Genomic DNA, 16,658 nt, shown 5'->3' with positions numbered 1-16,658 from the left:
AATCAAAGAAATGGGATTAGCAATCTGGACGGTATACCTCTATCAAGAATTAGCATCCATATATGATCTAAACCTATAGTGGAAACAAAGCAATCTTGCACCAATTCTTGTACTAATTCAAGGATATGAGGAAAATAACTCTCACAACACACCAGACACACCACAAACATTGACTTGCATGAGCACCAGTCTTAACTATAGTAGTAATGTTAACAAACTAACACAAGATCTTTGCATGGTAAAACCACAAGTTGTGATAAAATCGACGATCCAAAGTGACCCAATCTATTTACACTGTTATCAAGTGCGGTATACAACACTTTCTTCTCCATGTTGCACTAGATGTTCTTATACATGAACATATTTGGTTCTTTGATGACAAAAACAAGATTAGGTACTATGAGAGCTATAGATTGGAACAACTAACCAAACAACAGAGATACACAACTTGAAAGATATAAGGTGGTAGATCTATTCTTCACAGCGTTTGAGGAGGAATTTCCTTTTCTTGATGGGAAGATATTCCTTCAATCTTCATATTCTTCGCATACTATCTTCGTTTTATCTTTTACTTCATCAACGGAGGCTAACCTGAAATTCATCACACCTCTTCGTAAACAGTTGTATATGAGGTTGGAAATTACCCTCCCTTGTTGTGCAAAATCCAAACTGACCATCGGTCATAACCCCAACTGGTAGTGGGATCTTGCACAAGTTTTGGCTGCCTACAAAAGCTTTAAATGTTAATTTCCTCGTATCTCACATGAGGAGGATATCCCAGTAGAAGCTATAAAGCAACATAATAGATAAAGGAGCAATGCCAGGCAACCACATCGGGCCATACATTCTCAATTCAACATTTTTTTACATAAATAATTGATGGTAAAATTCCTATCTTTGCACCATAACGAACATGCATGCACCTAATAGTGTAAATAATGTAGGTGAATCGAAGAAATATGTCATCCATCCCCAGGGAGGGATGACGATCCCATTTGGAGGGGAAAAGCCCACTCCCGAAAGATGGTCATGGATTGATCCATCTGTCTTCAAGCTAAGGAGTGAAACATTCCTCAGGCATGAAAACCTATAGAGGAAAATCTAGTTGATAAAGGGGATGACCATACCAAACCTCTGATTTTAATTTCTGTTTTTCAGAGATAAGAAGAAATGTCCAGCTCCGAACTATGCCGCGTACTACCCAATAGGTGTTGACTTGTTTGCAAGCCCCAAGAAGGTTTCGCACATCGCCGAACACATTGATCTTCCACAAGTCAAATCACACGACAAGCTCCCATCACTTTTGATCGTCAACATCCAGGTATATCTAATAGGTATATATAGTTTCTCATCTTTGTCGCTTTGATCTTCATTTCCTTTTTTCTACAACCACAGATGCCTACCTATCCTGCTGCTATGTTCCTCGGGGACAGCGATGGAGAAGGGTTCAGCCTTTGTTTGTACTTCAAAATCTCAGAGTACTTTGACAAGGAGGTTTCAGAGCATTTCAAGGAATCCATCATGGTGAGTGCCTTCTCAAGTCAACATACTAATGTTGTAATATTATAACTTCTTTATAGTGAGTTCTATTAATGTTTCTTTTGGCAGAGATTTCTTGAGAATGAAGGTGAGAAGGTGAAAGGGTTTGCATCAGAATCTACAATGGCATATAGAGATCGTTTGAAAATCATGGCTGGATTGGTTAACCCAGATGATCTTCAGTTGAGTTCCACAGAGAAAAAGCTTGTCCAAGCATACAATGAGAAGCCAGTCCTCTCCCGCCCTCAGCATAGTTTTTATGAGGTTAAGAAACAAATTCCTTTTCATATATTATTAGATGGACACGATTAAATATTATAAATATTATGTGTGTGTATGTGTTTTTATGTTTTTTCAGCCCAAGAAACTAACAAAATATTTCAAAACTAATAAATAATTTCATAACGTAGTAGATTTTCAAATATGCTCAATAGATAGTAAATTTCCTCTTTAAATTTCATAACTGAACATAACCACATAATGATAAATAAGTAAATTGTAGAAACATTATCAGGCGGGTTAAAACCATTTCATTATTCTCTACATTGTTTCAATGTTTGTAAATATAATAATAAATTGGGCATTATACTAGTGTACATGAAATTAAGTGTTTTATCTCTTATAACCAGGGTGAGAACTACTTTGAGGTAGATCTTGATATACACCGGTTTAGCTACATTGCAAGGAGGGGACTGGAATCATTTAGGGAACGCCTCAAGAGTGGCATCCTTGATTTGGGTTTGACAATTCAGGTAAGTTGTTTTTTCCATCTGTAATTACTCCATTTGCTTCAAAACACATGTCATTTTAGTTGACATAGACTACGAGATACAAATTTTATATATTTATAATGGTCGGCAAAATAAAGTCAAACTGCACATTTTTCAGGAGTTCGTCCTTTTAAGAGCGGTTAGCATTGATTAGAGGTTTCACACCTTTCAGACCATTTACTGATGTATTTCATGAATAGGCAAACAAGTTGGTATGTTACCATTTGTGGAGAGAGAGAAGGAGAGAGAGAGAGTACAAGAACACCATGACGCATGTAAACATCAATATGCAGAGCTATTGATTGGGATACGCAACCGTAGCGAGCACTCAAGCTAAAAGTCTAGGGCTAAATTTCGGGAAAGATAGTGACAATGCTGGTTGCCCCACTATGGACATAGAGACGAGCTTTGTTGCTGAGGATCAAAGTGAGTAGGAAGATGGAAGGCTTCTCAAGATTGAATATGGATGCAATGCAATCTGTACAAATCCACCATGCTATTAGGACCACCAGGGAGGAGAGCCCCATGTGGTGGCTAGCCGACGAAGTGTTGAAGGTCATAGTCCACTAGTCAATGAACTCTTAGCTATTTTCAGGGGGGATCCTGGTTGAGCGGCACAAAGACAACATATTTTGCCGTACTTGGTGCAATAACAGGCACCCTCTACCACATAAAGGAGTAGAAGTGACCGGCCAAATCATATCATCACTAACGCACCAGTGAAATGTTAGTAGTTCCGAGTCAGTGATGACTTTGCAATCATTGACGGGCCAAGAGGCCTGTTAGTGATGATGAATACTAGATATGGGCTATCCTGTCAATGGTAACAATCCCAATGCAGCAAGCAGTGGAATATCACCGTCAACCTCTATGTAGAGGTAGACAGTGATGTCAAATTCTGGCTGGCAGTTTTTAGCTGCACTGCTATCATTCTCCTAGAAGTACCACAGTGTTCGTCATCTACACAACAAGAACAACACAAATAATAAGAACAACAAGAACAACAACAACAACAACAACAACAACAACAACAACAACAACAACAACAACAACAAAGCCTTTTGTCCCAAACAAGTTGGGGTAGGCTAGTGGTGAAACCCATCAGATGTCATGACCAACCATGGTTCTAGAACATGGATGGCAAGCTTCCCTGAACCCCTTTCCATAGAGAGTTTTTTGGTGATACTCCAGTCCTTTAGATCTCTCTTTACGGACTCGTCCCATGTTAAATTCGGTCTACCCCGACCTCTCTTGACATTACCAGCACGCTTTAGCCGTCCACTATGCACCGGAGCGTCGTAACATCAAATACAAATTACATATATAAAATCTATTATCTTGCATTTCATGGCATTCACATATATTTCTATCTTCATATACAAATAATTGCATATCATGATAATCACATTAGTAGATTTTCACTTAGAGGATTTTGTATCCTTCGTTTGCTACTTCTCGATAAATTTATGAGGTTGCATTCAATATCCGGACTATTGAAGGAAATAATGTATGTTGAATTCCAATTGCCAGATATCAACACCCGTGGTAAATCATGCTAAAAATATTTTGGAAAAATTTCTATATATGTGTGTGTGTGAATTAAGTAGAGTGATCTAGTTTGGAATAAATATACCATTGTCTTGCTAACAATTGCAGTTTCGAATAAATAGTTGGCGCAGTTGTAACAGGTAATCTTGCGAAGAATCAATATTTTTGTACAATGCGATAGAAATTGAGAAAGTTCGGTTGCTAGACATTCTTCTTGCATTGTACATAGCACTTGTTAAAAGAACAACATGGTGAACGATGTCTCCCTGTTTGAAAAAAGAGCAAAGTATACTTAGCTCAACACAAATAGAAGACAACACTAATTATTTTCCAAGTATTCTACCTAAGAAACCGATTGAACAACTCTAGGTAAATAAATATGACCTCCTTTCTCCCTAGCTTCTCCAAGAAGCAGGTGGGTGGCACAAAACAGAGAATACCATGTTGGTTTCGTTAATGTTCTTCATAGGACAAAACCAACAATATGATATTTTTGTGTACTATGATAGAAACAACTATATCTGTTCAAGAAGGAGTCCACATGAGATGAGAAGGAATAAGGTCAGAAGGAATATATTTAATAGTATATACAAACTTGGTGAGAGGATATGATAAAATTCTAACGTAGTCATAGGAACATTCTTATATTTTCGGATTCTTAGCACAATGACATAGCAATCAGAACATTCTTATTTCGTAATTTTTAGAACAATGGCATTATGATATTGAAACTGCAACATGATTATTTTTGTAATTGCTATGTACATTATCCCATAGTGATAGAGGCGAAGCTGTCCTGATGTTCTGATGAGAGGTAGCTATCATTTTTGGTGGAAGTCAACTTTAATGATCAGACTACGAACGTGTGAAGATTTCGTGCCTTAGCAATAGCTAGACCAGTACCGAGGGTTTATTGACCATGGCGGAGCATAAGCAACCTGACCATGAGGGTCTATTTCCTTCACACAAACGAAGAAAAAGCAAGAAACTGAGATAGAATCTAGATATTCCGAATTTAAGTGGAAAGCATTAAAGATCCAAGTGGGGTTCTGTGATGTTTTGATCTAGTCGTTTAACACAAATGAAAGTTGTGAGTTGCAAATATGGCGAACTTCTAATCTAAAAAAATCCCAACTATTAATTGACACCCTAAGTGTTTTATTTATAGGGAGGCAGAGGAGAACTTCGTCCACCCTTGGCAAGGTGGGACTAAATTTTGTCCTAAGTCATTTTATCGATTAATACAAACTCTAGAAACAACCTGTTAAATCTATTTCAAAATTAAATGGGCTTGGCCAAAAAATAATGTGGTGTGGCACCTAAAATAAACAAAGGATGATTTTTTTAAAGTCAATCATGTATATTTCGTCCATGTATTTTTATGTCATCATGGTGGCTTCAAAGTGCTGTAAACTCCATTCTTGTTCACTTTGCACGTGCCTTCATCTTGACACTTGATCATACTCCACTGTTCATCCTTCTTGTCCATGCTAGGCCCTTAATTTGTAAACAAAACAAATGTATCCAATTTAGGCGACATCATATTCTCATGAAATTTAGAATAATTAGTAAGAAAAAAAGTAATTGGTATTTTAATCTGCATGCCTAAGCTCTAGTAATTGATCTAACATCGGTAGTAGCAGTGGTTGTGGGTGTAACTGTGGTAGTGATGTCCTCATCACATAGAAATTACAACCCCGTGTTTTTTTAACTCTCACCATATACAATTTAACATGTGCATTGCCATACAGTGATATAGCACAATGACAATTATTCATACTGTTGCCACATTAATATGATGTATAGCACAATTCATATTGGAAACAATATATTCACAAAAAATAGCTTAGGCATTAACACAAAACATATGAGTGTACTGAAATTCACCATCATGGCTATTGTCGTGGACAAAGAACATGGAAGTGATACCGAAGTGAATGACAACGCACGACGGTGCAAGAGACCTGGCAACACCAGGCGCACACTAGGCCTCTTACGGGTACACATGGGAACACACATGACGAGCACACATGGGCACCAAGGTCATGGCACGTTGATGACGATTCACCATTGATGGTGTGCAGCAATGATGCGGTACCATAAATTTTGTGGCGAGGAGGTCAGGAGATGGTGCCACCGGGCACCAAGTAGGACAGGGGACAATGTGGCATAGTGGCACTGATATGGACAATGTGGTGGGGCATACATCACCATTGATGGTGTGCGGCAATGATGCAGTACCGTCAATTTTGTGGCAAGGAGGTGAGGAGATGGTGCCACCGGGCACCAAGTAGGAAAGGGGACAATGTGGCATGGTGGCAGTGATATGGACAACGCGGTGGGGAATACGTCAGTACCAGATATCTCAATAGGGTTAAGTATTTAGAATGGCATTACAATAGTATGAGTATCCGTCCCTCAGCAGTCTTGCTTTCTGGCAGGTTAGTGAGATGGCAGTAGCACTGACTACCACATAAGACTGGTAATTATCAGTGATCTAGGGCATAGGAATTTTAGTTTTCTAATGGTTGAAAATAGTGCCAATACTATTGATTTAATCTATAGGTTACGTACAAGTTGTTTTTCATTTGATTTTATTATTATTGTAAGTTCTATTCCATGCATGTAAAAATATTTATATATCGGCCATGAGAGGGGGCGGTCTCTTGTGTTTAGAAGTGAGGTGTGTCATTCGATTATGAGAAATTTATGATATTTTGAGGGAAGATTAACCAAACACATTTATTTTCCTCCTCTAGTTAATATGGTGTGATTTGAATGCACTTCTTCTTTCATTATCTTTGATCTATAATTCAAAACTCGATGTGTAAATGTAATTTTTGCTGTGAATAATTAATCAGACATACTTGATTGGACTTGAATGAAACTTGGTCGAAATGGATTACACAAAGCGAATATTACAAGATAAAATAAATTAGATCATTACTAAAAATATCTACTATTTATACTAGGCACTTCTTTTCCTCCACCTTGACACCCACGACGAAGTCGTGGGCTCTCTCTATTCGGCCCAAGGCCAGTTATACAGTCTCTTGTGACACTGCCATCTCAGCTTTAGGCTAGCTATAGTTTTCACGGTCGGGGCCTATAGCTGCTTCCACAGAATTGTGGGCCTTCGCATCTATTGATATTGACTCTATCCATAATTTTTCGAGGCTGGGGATTGTGTCATTGCATTGACGAGCTTCCACCTATGGACGCTTGTCCTCCTCCCACTCGACCATAAAGGCTTCACACGATGCCGACTGCTTGTCCATTGGTCGTCATCTCCGCTAGAGGCTGGTGTGCGTAATGATCTAACTACACGTCAAAGACCAAGAACTTCCTGGTTCATCTAGCCTGTTCGGGCTCTGCAGTGACAAGGCTTGACGTGTCATTAGAAGTGTTGTAGATTAGTTAGAGTAAGGGAAGGAAAAGTGGAGCCTTTGATAATATATCACTTTGATGGGGGGAGAGGCAGTGAGGCAACAAAGATGAGGGGTGATGGAAGTGCCATTACTCCATATATGTATAGTTGGAGACAATGTGGGAATTATCGTTGCTAGTCAAACAGGTGTTGTCACGTCATGAGAATCATCACCTGTTCAATCCTGCACACTAGGTACCCATGTATGCACATATAATTGCGGACACATGAGTGTGCCTCCATTCACATCCCAATTGATCAACGTAGGAAGGAGGCCAAACAAATTCTAGAGACACACCAAGACACCAACTAGGAGTTTAGTGATGAGTTAATATAAAGGACCACCAAACAATGGACGGTCATACATGTTAAAATTTAATTCAAGAGAAGCAAACCAAGGTGTAAGATGAACTCACCACTAACCGGCCTTCTCATGAATGGGTATTGTTAACTATCGATCAATGATAGGTGCGAGTGCTATTAAGATCTGAGTAGTTACCTCACGACTAGGTTGTCCATCCTCTTTGCATGCTGACCATATAGCACGCAACTAGTGGCATGTGGTAGTCCATGAAAAAGAAAGCGGTCAGCAGTCCATCAACACGTCTGATGGGCTAAATAGATACCAAGTTCACCGATTGAGCTGCCATTGATTCTGACTAGTTGTGTCTGCGAACAATGCCTCATAGCAAGATTGGGCAGGTAGTGTTTGTTGTGCCAGCTAGCAATTTCCCTCAAGTGGATGACATTGAGGTTAACTAAACCAATAAGAACGCTTGAACGTCAATGATTAGTACCTACATAGAACTACGGTACTTGTCTTGGTCCCCCAACGAAAAGAGTGAAATTGTAAATCTCATTGAACGGTGAATAAATTACAGATGTGTATCGACAAAGTTATTTCTATAAATATTACCATACGTGCCATAATTGCACATAGGCATCATTTTCAGACTTATATAGACCATAACCTAACTATATCTATAGCTAATATTCTACCCCAAGACCGATATCTAGTATGCATCTTAAAGGTATTAAATAACACAGAGCATTGCATTAAGCATGATGACGTTATATAGATAATATATTGTGTTTACCCCCGTCCACCACCAGGACAACTAATCAACTATGTTTTTATCCTAGGTGGAAACAATACACTACAAAACTTTTCCACTTCCTGTCACTACAGTAAATTACTTGCAAGATTGAACCCATCTAACGTAGACAACCCCCTCTTGAACATCATTCACCTAAAGATGGAAAGTGCAATACTCATAGATCCAAGAGCATACATGTCTATAATTTAAGCAGCATGGAACTCATATGAACCCAAGAATCAAATATGTATTGATCCTATCATGAAGTGACCATTCATCACAAAAGAAGGAATGGAACACCAAATTACATCATATGGTTCAAAATTATGTAGAGCAGCTTCTGCCATTATTGTATTGAAGAAGAAGAAGACTAAGAAGATAGAGAGAGATTGGAACTAGCTACTGTTAGGTACCATTGTCTAAACATAACTACTCACACCTGAACATGTTTGCACCAACATTGATGTATATGATCTCCACGCGAACCCACCTTGCTACTCCCTCCTAGACCGCACCAACCTATCGCCTAGGGCCTATAGGGGTCCCTAGGTGTGTCCAAGCCGCTCTGACTCTGTTTCTTCCCGCATCTTTGTGACATATATTATTACTTTTTTCTCATGGAAAATTGATATTTCTAGATGTCCAAAATAGGAAAAAAATAGAAAGTAGCATTGAATTAATATGCTAGTCTAGAAAAGGGAGAAAATGATTTCAATACTATGTCATTATGATATAAGTGTAGCATGAAACAATCAGAAATTGTAGATACATGTAGAACATATCAACATCCCAATCTTAACCCCTGCTCGTCCTTGGGCAGTTAAATGATCACAGAATAATGTTTGGTTGTAGAAATAAACATACTCTTGCATTTCATGAATTCCTGATCCTATTGCCATATGTTACGAAAGAATGTCAAATTATATTGGAAACATAGGATGACTTGGTTTTCCTTTTATAATAGCAATCTAATCATAAACCAACCCAAGGGAAACCAAGTTACTTTGACCATGTAGTACCGTATCATCTCATAATAGGTCATGCAATACTTGAGTGCAAGTCTAGCCATATAACTTTTACAACCGAACAAATAATAATAACAGGGGTTTATGAGAAGTTAAAAAGACATAAGAAAGTTTTGCACTACCTTGATTCCGCATGGAGACCTAGATCATTTGAGGAAGCTCATCATTGGAATATACAAGCCATGTTCTATTATTTAAGGAACCCCAACAAGTCTATGAAACATGAACTATATGACAACTCTATATACCAAATTCAATAGAGAAAGAGCTACTTTCAACCACAAGTGTATACTAAGGAAAGGATAGTAGTGTTGCTCCCTCTCTCAATCCTCCATTTATTTTTTGGCATCCATGTTGTAATTTTTCTATATGTCTCAAGGTAGGAGCAACACTCTACAATGGTATAAAATACACCATAATTTACTTACAACTCAACCATGCCCAGCTAAACTCAACTCAAGTGAGAAAACTAATGATTATCATCATGTAGAAATTCTAATGTATGCCTTCGGTACTGTAACAGTATATCTAGGAATTGCCATAGACTTCCATGGTAGGTAGGTATGGTGGATATTTTGAGGAATATAATTTGTGGGGTTATGTGTTGGCGAACAAGAAGAATCCCTCCCACGAGGTTTGAATGTATCAACAAAGTAGGGACCTAGTCTCGATGTGAAAGTGGTAAATGCTCGATACTGAAGAAGCTAGCTAGATTGAAGGTAAAATATGTAGTGTGGTATCAATCTCATATTAGTCATAAAGAGCTAAATCATTTATAATGAAAATTATATAGTATTCTCATAAATATTGCATCACTAAGAAACTATTGGGGGCGTTGGTAGTTTGGCGCTGCTTAGGCCCATTTTCGTATCTCAGCCTAAACAAAATTGTTGGTTTACTTACAACTGCCCCCCAACTTGGAATTCATCGCAATACTAGAGGTTTCTAACCAGCATTCCATTAGTTAAGAAAGGTAATGATCCCATATGATCGTACAACAACTCCTCACTATTGTAGTCAACCACTTTTACCAACTCATCCATTTATTACTCCCACTTTACCTCAAAACTATTTCAAAGGATCCTATTTTACCTTTATGACTATACACTTGCCCATGCAACTTATAATCATACCCTTAATGCATACACATTAATGTTATTACCGAGGTATTAATGGCATGCCAATTACCCATTTCTACTCAACTATCTAAACAAATATAAATGAAGCAACAGAGTGTTCAAAATGTGTTTCTAACAAGACTCATGCTTTAACAAGAATAAGTAAAGCAAAGAAGCAATTCTACAATCATATGACCATGCATGAGATCTTACCAAGCATATTTATTCAGGTGTGATGATTTCTTAAGATCAGCATGCAAAATGAAAACAAAATGACACTCCTAGAATAACACATGTCATGTGGATAAATAGAAACATTGGTCGAACCGAGACAAACCGATAGTTGTTGTTGAAGAAAGAGGGATTCCTTGGGCGTCCCAAAGATTAGATACCTGAGACTTTTTGAATACTTCCTTGAGGAGCCTTTGAAAACCCCAATATTGAGATTAGCCTCTCATTTTTCTCCTTGTATCACTGTCTCGCCTGGGTTTTAACAACTTCAGACGCATAGAACTTATTGAGAAATTGTGACATTGGTTATTTATAAATAATACTTAAATAAAATCATTACCTTCCAAAATTTTTTTGAAGAAAAATATAATTATCATTATCTACTCTGTGGCAAACAATCCTAGCACTCCCATAAAATTGCAAATATAAAAGTTTTTTACTACTCTCAAAAGAGTCTATCAAAATAAGGAAATATATAAATATGCAAACAATATCCATGCTTACTATCTAAAGAATTCACAATTATATTAGAAACTGATGAATTGATCTCACTTTTTAGTAGAAGCAAACATTTGTTTCAACGCTAGAACACATAAATTTCTAACTGAGAAAGGTAATGACAATTCTTGGCATTTTGTTAAGAAAAATAACAGAAAACAAAGTTGTTACAAAAAAGAACAAGCCCATTGAAAAATAAAAGAAACAAATATAAAACATAGGTTGCGACCTACAAGCGCTTTTCTGTAATGCCTTTTATCTAGGCGTAATGTTCTCCGTATAATTTTTTGAGTTTTTGTCGGCATTCTTGAAAGAGTCCTTACTAGCAGATGTATTTTTCATAGGAGGTCCTTTCAATATTTTAGTAGCACTCTGACATTTAAGATCCTTTCCTCCATGAGGTTTAAGGTTACAAACTTCTTTCGGTGTGTTGATACAAGTGTGGCGAGTTCTGGCACCAATGGTAGAGAGGGCACTTTTGCAACGAGCTTGGTGAAGAGGTGTATATGGCTGATGGATCGATATTGAAAAGTGAGTCTACCTAGGGATTCTTGTATAATGACAGCTTGGTAAAGTCGTTGGAGCCCCATGCCGGTTCATGTCGTAGAACTTTCTTGAACGCCTCACAAAGTCCAATTTTATTTTACTCCTTCAACTAACAAGGAACTTGGCGGTGTACCCTCGCACTTGAACTCCACTAGGTCAAAAACCTAGGATCAAGCTCCTACATTGCAAGGGAGAAATCATGCTCATCTAGCGTCCACAAGAGATGAGATAAATGGGGGAAGAGGATGTTGGCAACATTACAGACAATGGACTGGCCAACAATGATTTCTAAGATCCTAGTTTTTGTTTATGATGTGATGTAGACAAACAACCAGTTGGTGTTGCCATCCTGAAGCCATGTGAACCACACGTGTTTACCTGGCATACTATGACTTAGAGGAAGGCGAGTTCGAGGTAGGTTCCTTTGAGATTTTGTTGGATCCATGCTTGAAAGGCATAGAGTGGTTAGATATATTATGAGGTGTCAAGACAACCGATAATCTCGCGGGATATGAGCAGCTGTAGGGAAACATTGTTGATCTTCTTGGCTCTCCAGGAACAAAGTTGTTGAGTGGTGGTCATGATTTGGGAGACAATGCAGTAGAATGGGTCCAGATTAGCAGCCACCGAACTCCATGTTTCTATCACCACTTGATGAATCCCATCAATCGAAAGCCAGTCCTACTCAAAGCGGAAGTGGCATGCGCGGTGGTACTATAAGCACAGTTGACAATCCGCTGGCAGTGGTGGGAGAATACCCTTGCAAGGGAGTAGATCAGGCTTCGGTGGTGTAGCTCTTCCTAGCTGTAGGTACAATTTGCTTCATTGATGTGCTCAACGGAGGGAGCATAGCACCAGGCAAGCCACCCACCCAAGAGGAGAGGTCATCGTTCTAGATGATAAAAGATGATTGCACCACTTGAAGAGGTAGATCCATAAGACAAGGAAGTCAAACCACCTCTAAGGCGACAAATTGGTAGTGCACAATAGGCTGGAAATAAGGAAGAGTGCACCCACACACTACATGGCTGAAGTGATAACAACTCCTATACTAGTCGCCTAGCGACCAGAGACATTATGGTGCATGTCGTTGAACGTGTGGCACTCATCGACCGGTGGGTGGGGCGACAATGATTGCGGTTTGTTGCGACTTTCCAGGTGTACTCGGGTTGTTTTCCATCACAGAGGACCGAATGTAATTTAACCTCGGCTATGGATGTAGAGTGATCAGAGATGTGTCTGGTGTGTGAGCACCTCCGCCTTCAGGGACATAGGGGCATGTCCAATAGTCAGTTTTGGTAGGAGGGCCTATACTATAAGAGCACATAGAAAATGACGATAGAGCCAACACAACTCTATCAATAGGCTAGTGGGGTGTGGGATGGCTCCACGAGTTACTATGCGGGATATGTGGGAGGAGGTGGGTTGACACCGAGGCCAAAAGTGGCTACCGACTAGGGCTAGAGGGGAGGCTCCCATGAATGAATTATTCATATGTTTGACATATGGGATATTCAGGTATGCATTTATGAGCACGAAGATTATTATTCCTACAATTGGTACATTACGTAAGGCACAAAGGCATGAAGGATGAAAGAACAGACATCAACAACTTATATGTCCTTCACTCTTTAGTTTCCTCAATTTGAGCATATTATATAGGGCACCGCTAAGTGTCAGCTTAATTTCCACAACCCAAATGGGTCGGCCAAAAACCAATGATTAATCCCTGGTGAGAGTTGGATATCTTTCACCACAAACACATAGGATAAATAAATAACTGCCCTATGGGGGACGCATCCCACACAAATAGCGCACCTGGGAAAGTGACACCCTTGTTCTTGGGCAAGAGATGTAGACTCTCATGACGCTCCCCTGACCAATTTGCTCCCAGCAGCCATCCACAATAGTTGCACCACTAATAGCTCCCAATCACCCCCGCCATTTCATCAGGCAACTTAGCCCTTGCCTCGTTGTCGCAGCTTTGTGCATGGCATCTTCGTCCACCAATTTTAGCTCATCGCAGCTACATTCGTGGTATCCACCATGGATGACTGTCTAGTTCCCCGCATTTTGGGTACCGAGTGAAATTTCATGATCTCACGCGGTTACCACGTTTACCGTTTCCCCTCGAGAAACACTCTTACCGAGCAAAATATCTTGAATATTTTGAAATTTTTGAATTCAAACGCTTAATGTCGGATTAAATAGGCGCCATCTCTTCTATGACAACAGGACAGGTAGCGGCCTAGTGGCAAAGGCATCCTTTCCTTACCAGCTAGTCGCGGGTTTGAGTCTGCCCTCTGGCATTTCTATTCTTTTTTACGAAGCAAAAGTTCAAAAATGCTGAAGCATCCAGGGATCGAACTCGCGAAGTAGGAGCAAGCGGAAGTTGCGGTGCATTAGCCACTACGCCAGGGCATTTCTAGTGAAACTCTAGAGTCAAATACGTATATATATCGACGTCAAAAATATTTGAATTCAAATTTCAATTTTAAATTTCATCTGAATTTTTTTCGGAATTTCACGGTTACCGTGGTAACCGCAAATTGCGGTGACCCTCGAGAAAAAAGGTCCGCTTGGGATCCAAAGCCTTGCTAGTTCCTCGCATCAGCTGTCAAAGCTAGATGTAGCACCTGGAGGCACTGGTTCCAGCTTGCAGGCCATCGCTTGAAGCATCGTTGATGTTAGTTTCAACATCGTTTGATGTCGGTTCCAGCACCATCCACGAGCGGTCACATCTTTTGGTGTTGTCGGTTGTAGTATTCGGCGTAGATGGGATCGGAACTCGGAGCCCACTCTAAACCCAGTCGCAGTGCACCCTACTTCTAGTTCCAACATCCTGCACCAGCCATCACCACCCCTATGGCCATGCGTTCGCAACATGCGTCGCTACTGGTTCCATCACCCATGTTGTGTGTTCCAATATACTGAGTTGTCCGATTCAACACCGTCGCTTCCCTTGGTCACCATAGTCACATCTTGGAGGAACCAAGGTTTCATCTTTTGTACTGGCTGGTCAAAAGCTATGGTGACGGGGTTTGCAGATTCTTTGTCGAGGCTCATGCTCTACTGAAAATTCCCTTTGAGCTCTGGTCACTTCGAGGTAAAAGGGGGATGCCTAGGTGGGGGAGACTACTAGCGTCCCAGATGGTAAGAGGCAGGGCACACCTTCCCCTCCCCACTTCATCGTCGTCACATCCATCCTCTAGAGAGTACCGTGAGGGTGGAGCACCACTCCGTCATGGTCGCTCTCATTGCGTGTTGGAGGAGGCACTGTAGTAGCGCTTCAATTGGTGGTATTGAAAGGGCTCGTGGTCAGCATGGTGGGAAGAGAGCAAAGGATAGGTGTGCCAGGACAGGGCATGCGTGGTGATCAGGAGACAAAGAAGAAAAAGAAAAGTGAGATGGAAGTAAAATGATTGTGTTTCTTGGTGGAGGATAAAGAAAGCAAAGGAAGCTATGCCTCAGACCCACAACGTGGCCCAGATGTGTGCGACTGGCGAGGACGACCTTGCTCAGCCGACATGCAATCTTTTCCTTTTATACAAGCTCTAAATGATTAAGGATCATATGCTTTACCATGTGGACACATTATTTTCATGCCTGACCTTTCATAAATAAAACATAGATGACCAATGAACATTGTAAGAGGTGTCTCCATTTAGAAAGTAAAAAATTAGGTAGTTGTCCAAGACAAATATCATATTTCTTTTGTCTAACTTATTTTCATTTCTTTAGTTGATTTTATAATCATACTGCAGGCCCAAAAGCAAGAGGAACTCCCTGAGCAGGTCCTTTGTTGTGTTAGATTGAACAAGATAGACTTCGTCAATCATGGGCAAGTTCCAACGATTGTCGCATTCGATGATAAGTGATATACTGGATTGTAGCGGCTGCCTTGTGCAAGTTGTTGGAAGGCTAGATATGAAGATCTAGAGCAACAAAACAAAAATCAAAATTCCATGAGAATTATGCACCTCACATGTTCATTTATGCCTAATATATTCGCTATGTTGCCTGCTTTCATAGGCATGGATATTTTCTGATAGATAAAATATATAACTGTAGCGGTGAAACATGTGAACTTCTCTTGCTTCAGTACTGCTTTGGCAAGATAATTCTTAAACTGTTTTTGTAATGATGCATATGATATACTATCTAGCAAATATTGGTTAGGCACAATATTTTCTTGTAAAACACTTCTGATGTAGGATGAAACCATAGGTGGAGATCTTATTCACACTTGGAGGTGAGGAAGGAGAAATCAAGAGTAGAATCACAGGAGGAACACTTAAAGCAACATCCAAGGTTACACATCTACCAATTCCACATACAGATACAAGATTCAAGATCCAAATCCAACAAAAGGAAATAGCATAGGATAGTTCTTCCCAATCCTGAGAGGAATTGAGATCTTGTTGATCGTCTTCTCCAATCCCTAGGGGAGGAGGTCTAGATATCCACTTTGGGATCTTCTCCTAAAGGAGGCCTTGATCTCCAAAAGGAGAGGTAGATAGGAGAAAAGTTCTCAAGATCTCATAATATGCTTTTCTAACCATATAAGGAGGAGGGGAAGGTCTATTCATAGCCTAGGGTGGAATAGACAGGCTGGTGGAGATATACAAGGCCACATCACTGATTTGCGTGTAAGCAAGGCCGGACGTCCGAGTGGGTGCCCGGATGATTTGGACACTTCCCAGAGGATCTGGGTAGTCACCCATATGGTATGGCTATGGTCGTAGTGGCTAAGGACAGCCGGGCGTTCGGATGTTGTCCGGATGTCCGAGCATCTTCCAAATGATCCGGGTAGGTTCCCGGATGATCCGACTTCGCGTATAGGCTTCAGGTGTCCTCGG

The 16,658-nt window shown here is 40.0% G+C and overlaps 1 protein-coding gene across 1 annotated transcript; it reads left to right on the top strand.

Annotated features, from left to right (window-relative positions):
• The first annotated feature begins 982 nt into the window (after positions 1 to 982).
• On the top strand, positions 983 to 16,396 carry LOC123083821 (uncharacterized). The gene is made up of 6 exons (XM_044505724.1): positions 983 to 1,077; positions 1,159 to 1,321; positions 1,396 to 1,524; positions 1,609 to 1,803; positions 2,169 to 2,291; positions 15,564 to 16,396. Exons 1-6 carry the CDS (start codon positions 983 to 985, stop codon positions 15,675 to 15,677), a joined length of 819 nt encoding a protein of 272 aa, XP_044361659.1. The 3' UTR covers positions 15,678 to 16,396.
• Positions 16,397 to 16,658: the final 262 nt, after the last annotated feature.

Source organism: Triticum aestivum, chromosome 4A, assembly GCF_018294505.1.
Source record: "Triticum aestivum cultivar Chinese Spring chromosome 4A, IWGSC CS RefSeq v2.1, whole genome shotgun sequence".
Classification (NCBI taxonomy): Eukaryota; Viridiplantae; Streptophyta; class Magnoliopsida; order Poales; family Poaceae; genus Triticum; species Triticum aestivum.
The sequence above is the reverse complement of the archived record's forward strand: the minus strand, read 5'-3'. Positions and strand labels throughout refer to the sequence as shown.

What these genes read in the sequence shown, in the direction of transcription:
- LOC123083821 (XM_044505724.1), top strand. Translation starts at nt 983, where the DNA reads ATGACGATCCCATTTGGAGGGGAAAAGCCCACTCCCGAAAGATGGTCA. An exon ending in AGGAGTGAAACATTCCTCAG is followed by an intron (nt 1,078 to 1,158) that starts GCATGAAAACCT and finishes TCTGTTTTTCAG; the next exon opens with AGATAAGAAGAAATGTCCAG. An exon ending in CTCAGCATAGTTTTTATGAG is followed by an intron (nt 1,804 to 2,168) that starts GTTAAGAAACAA and finishes TCTTATAACCAG; the next exon opens with GGTGAGAACTACTTTGAGGT.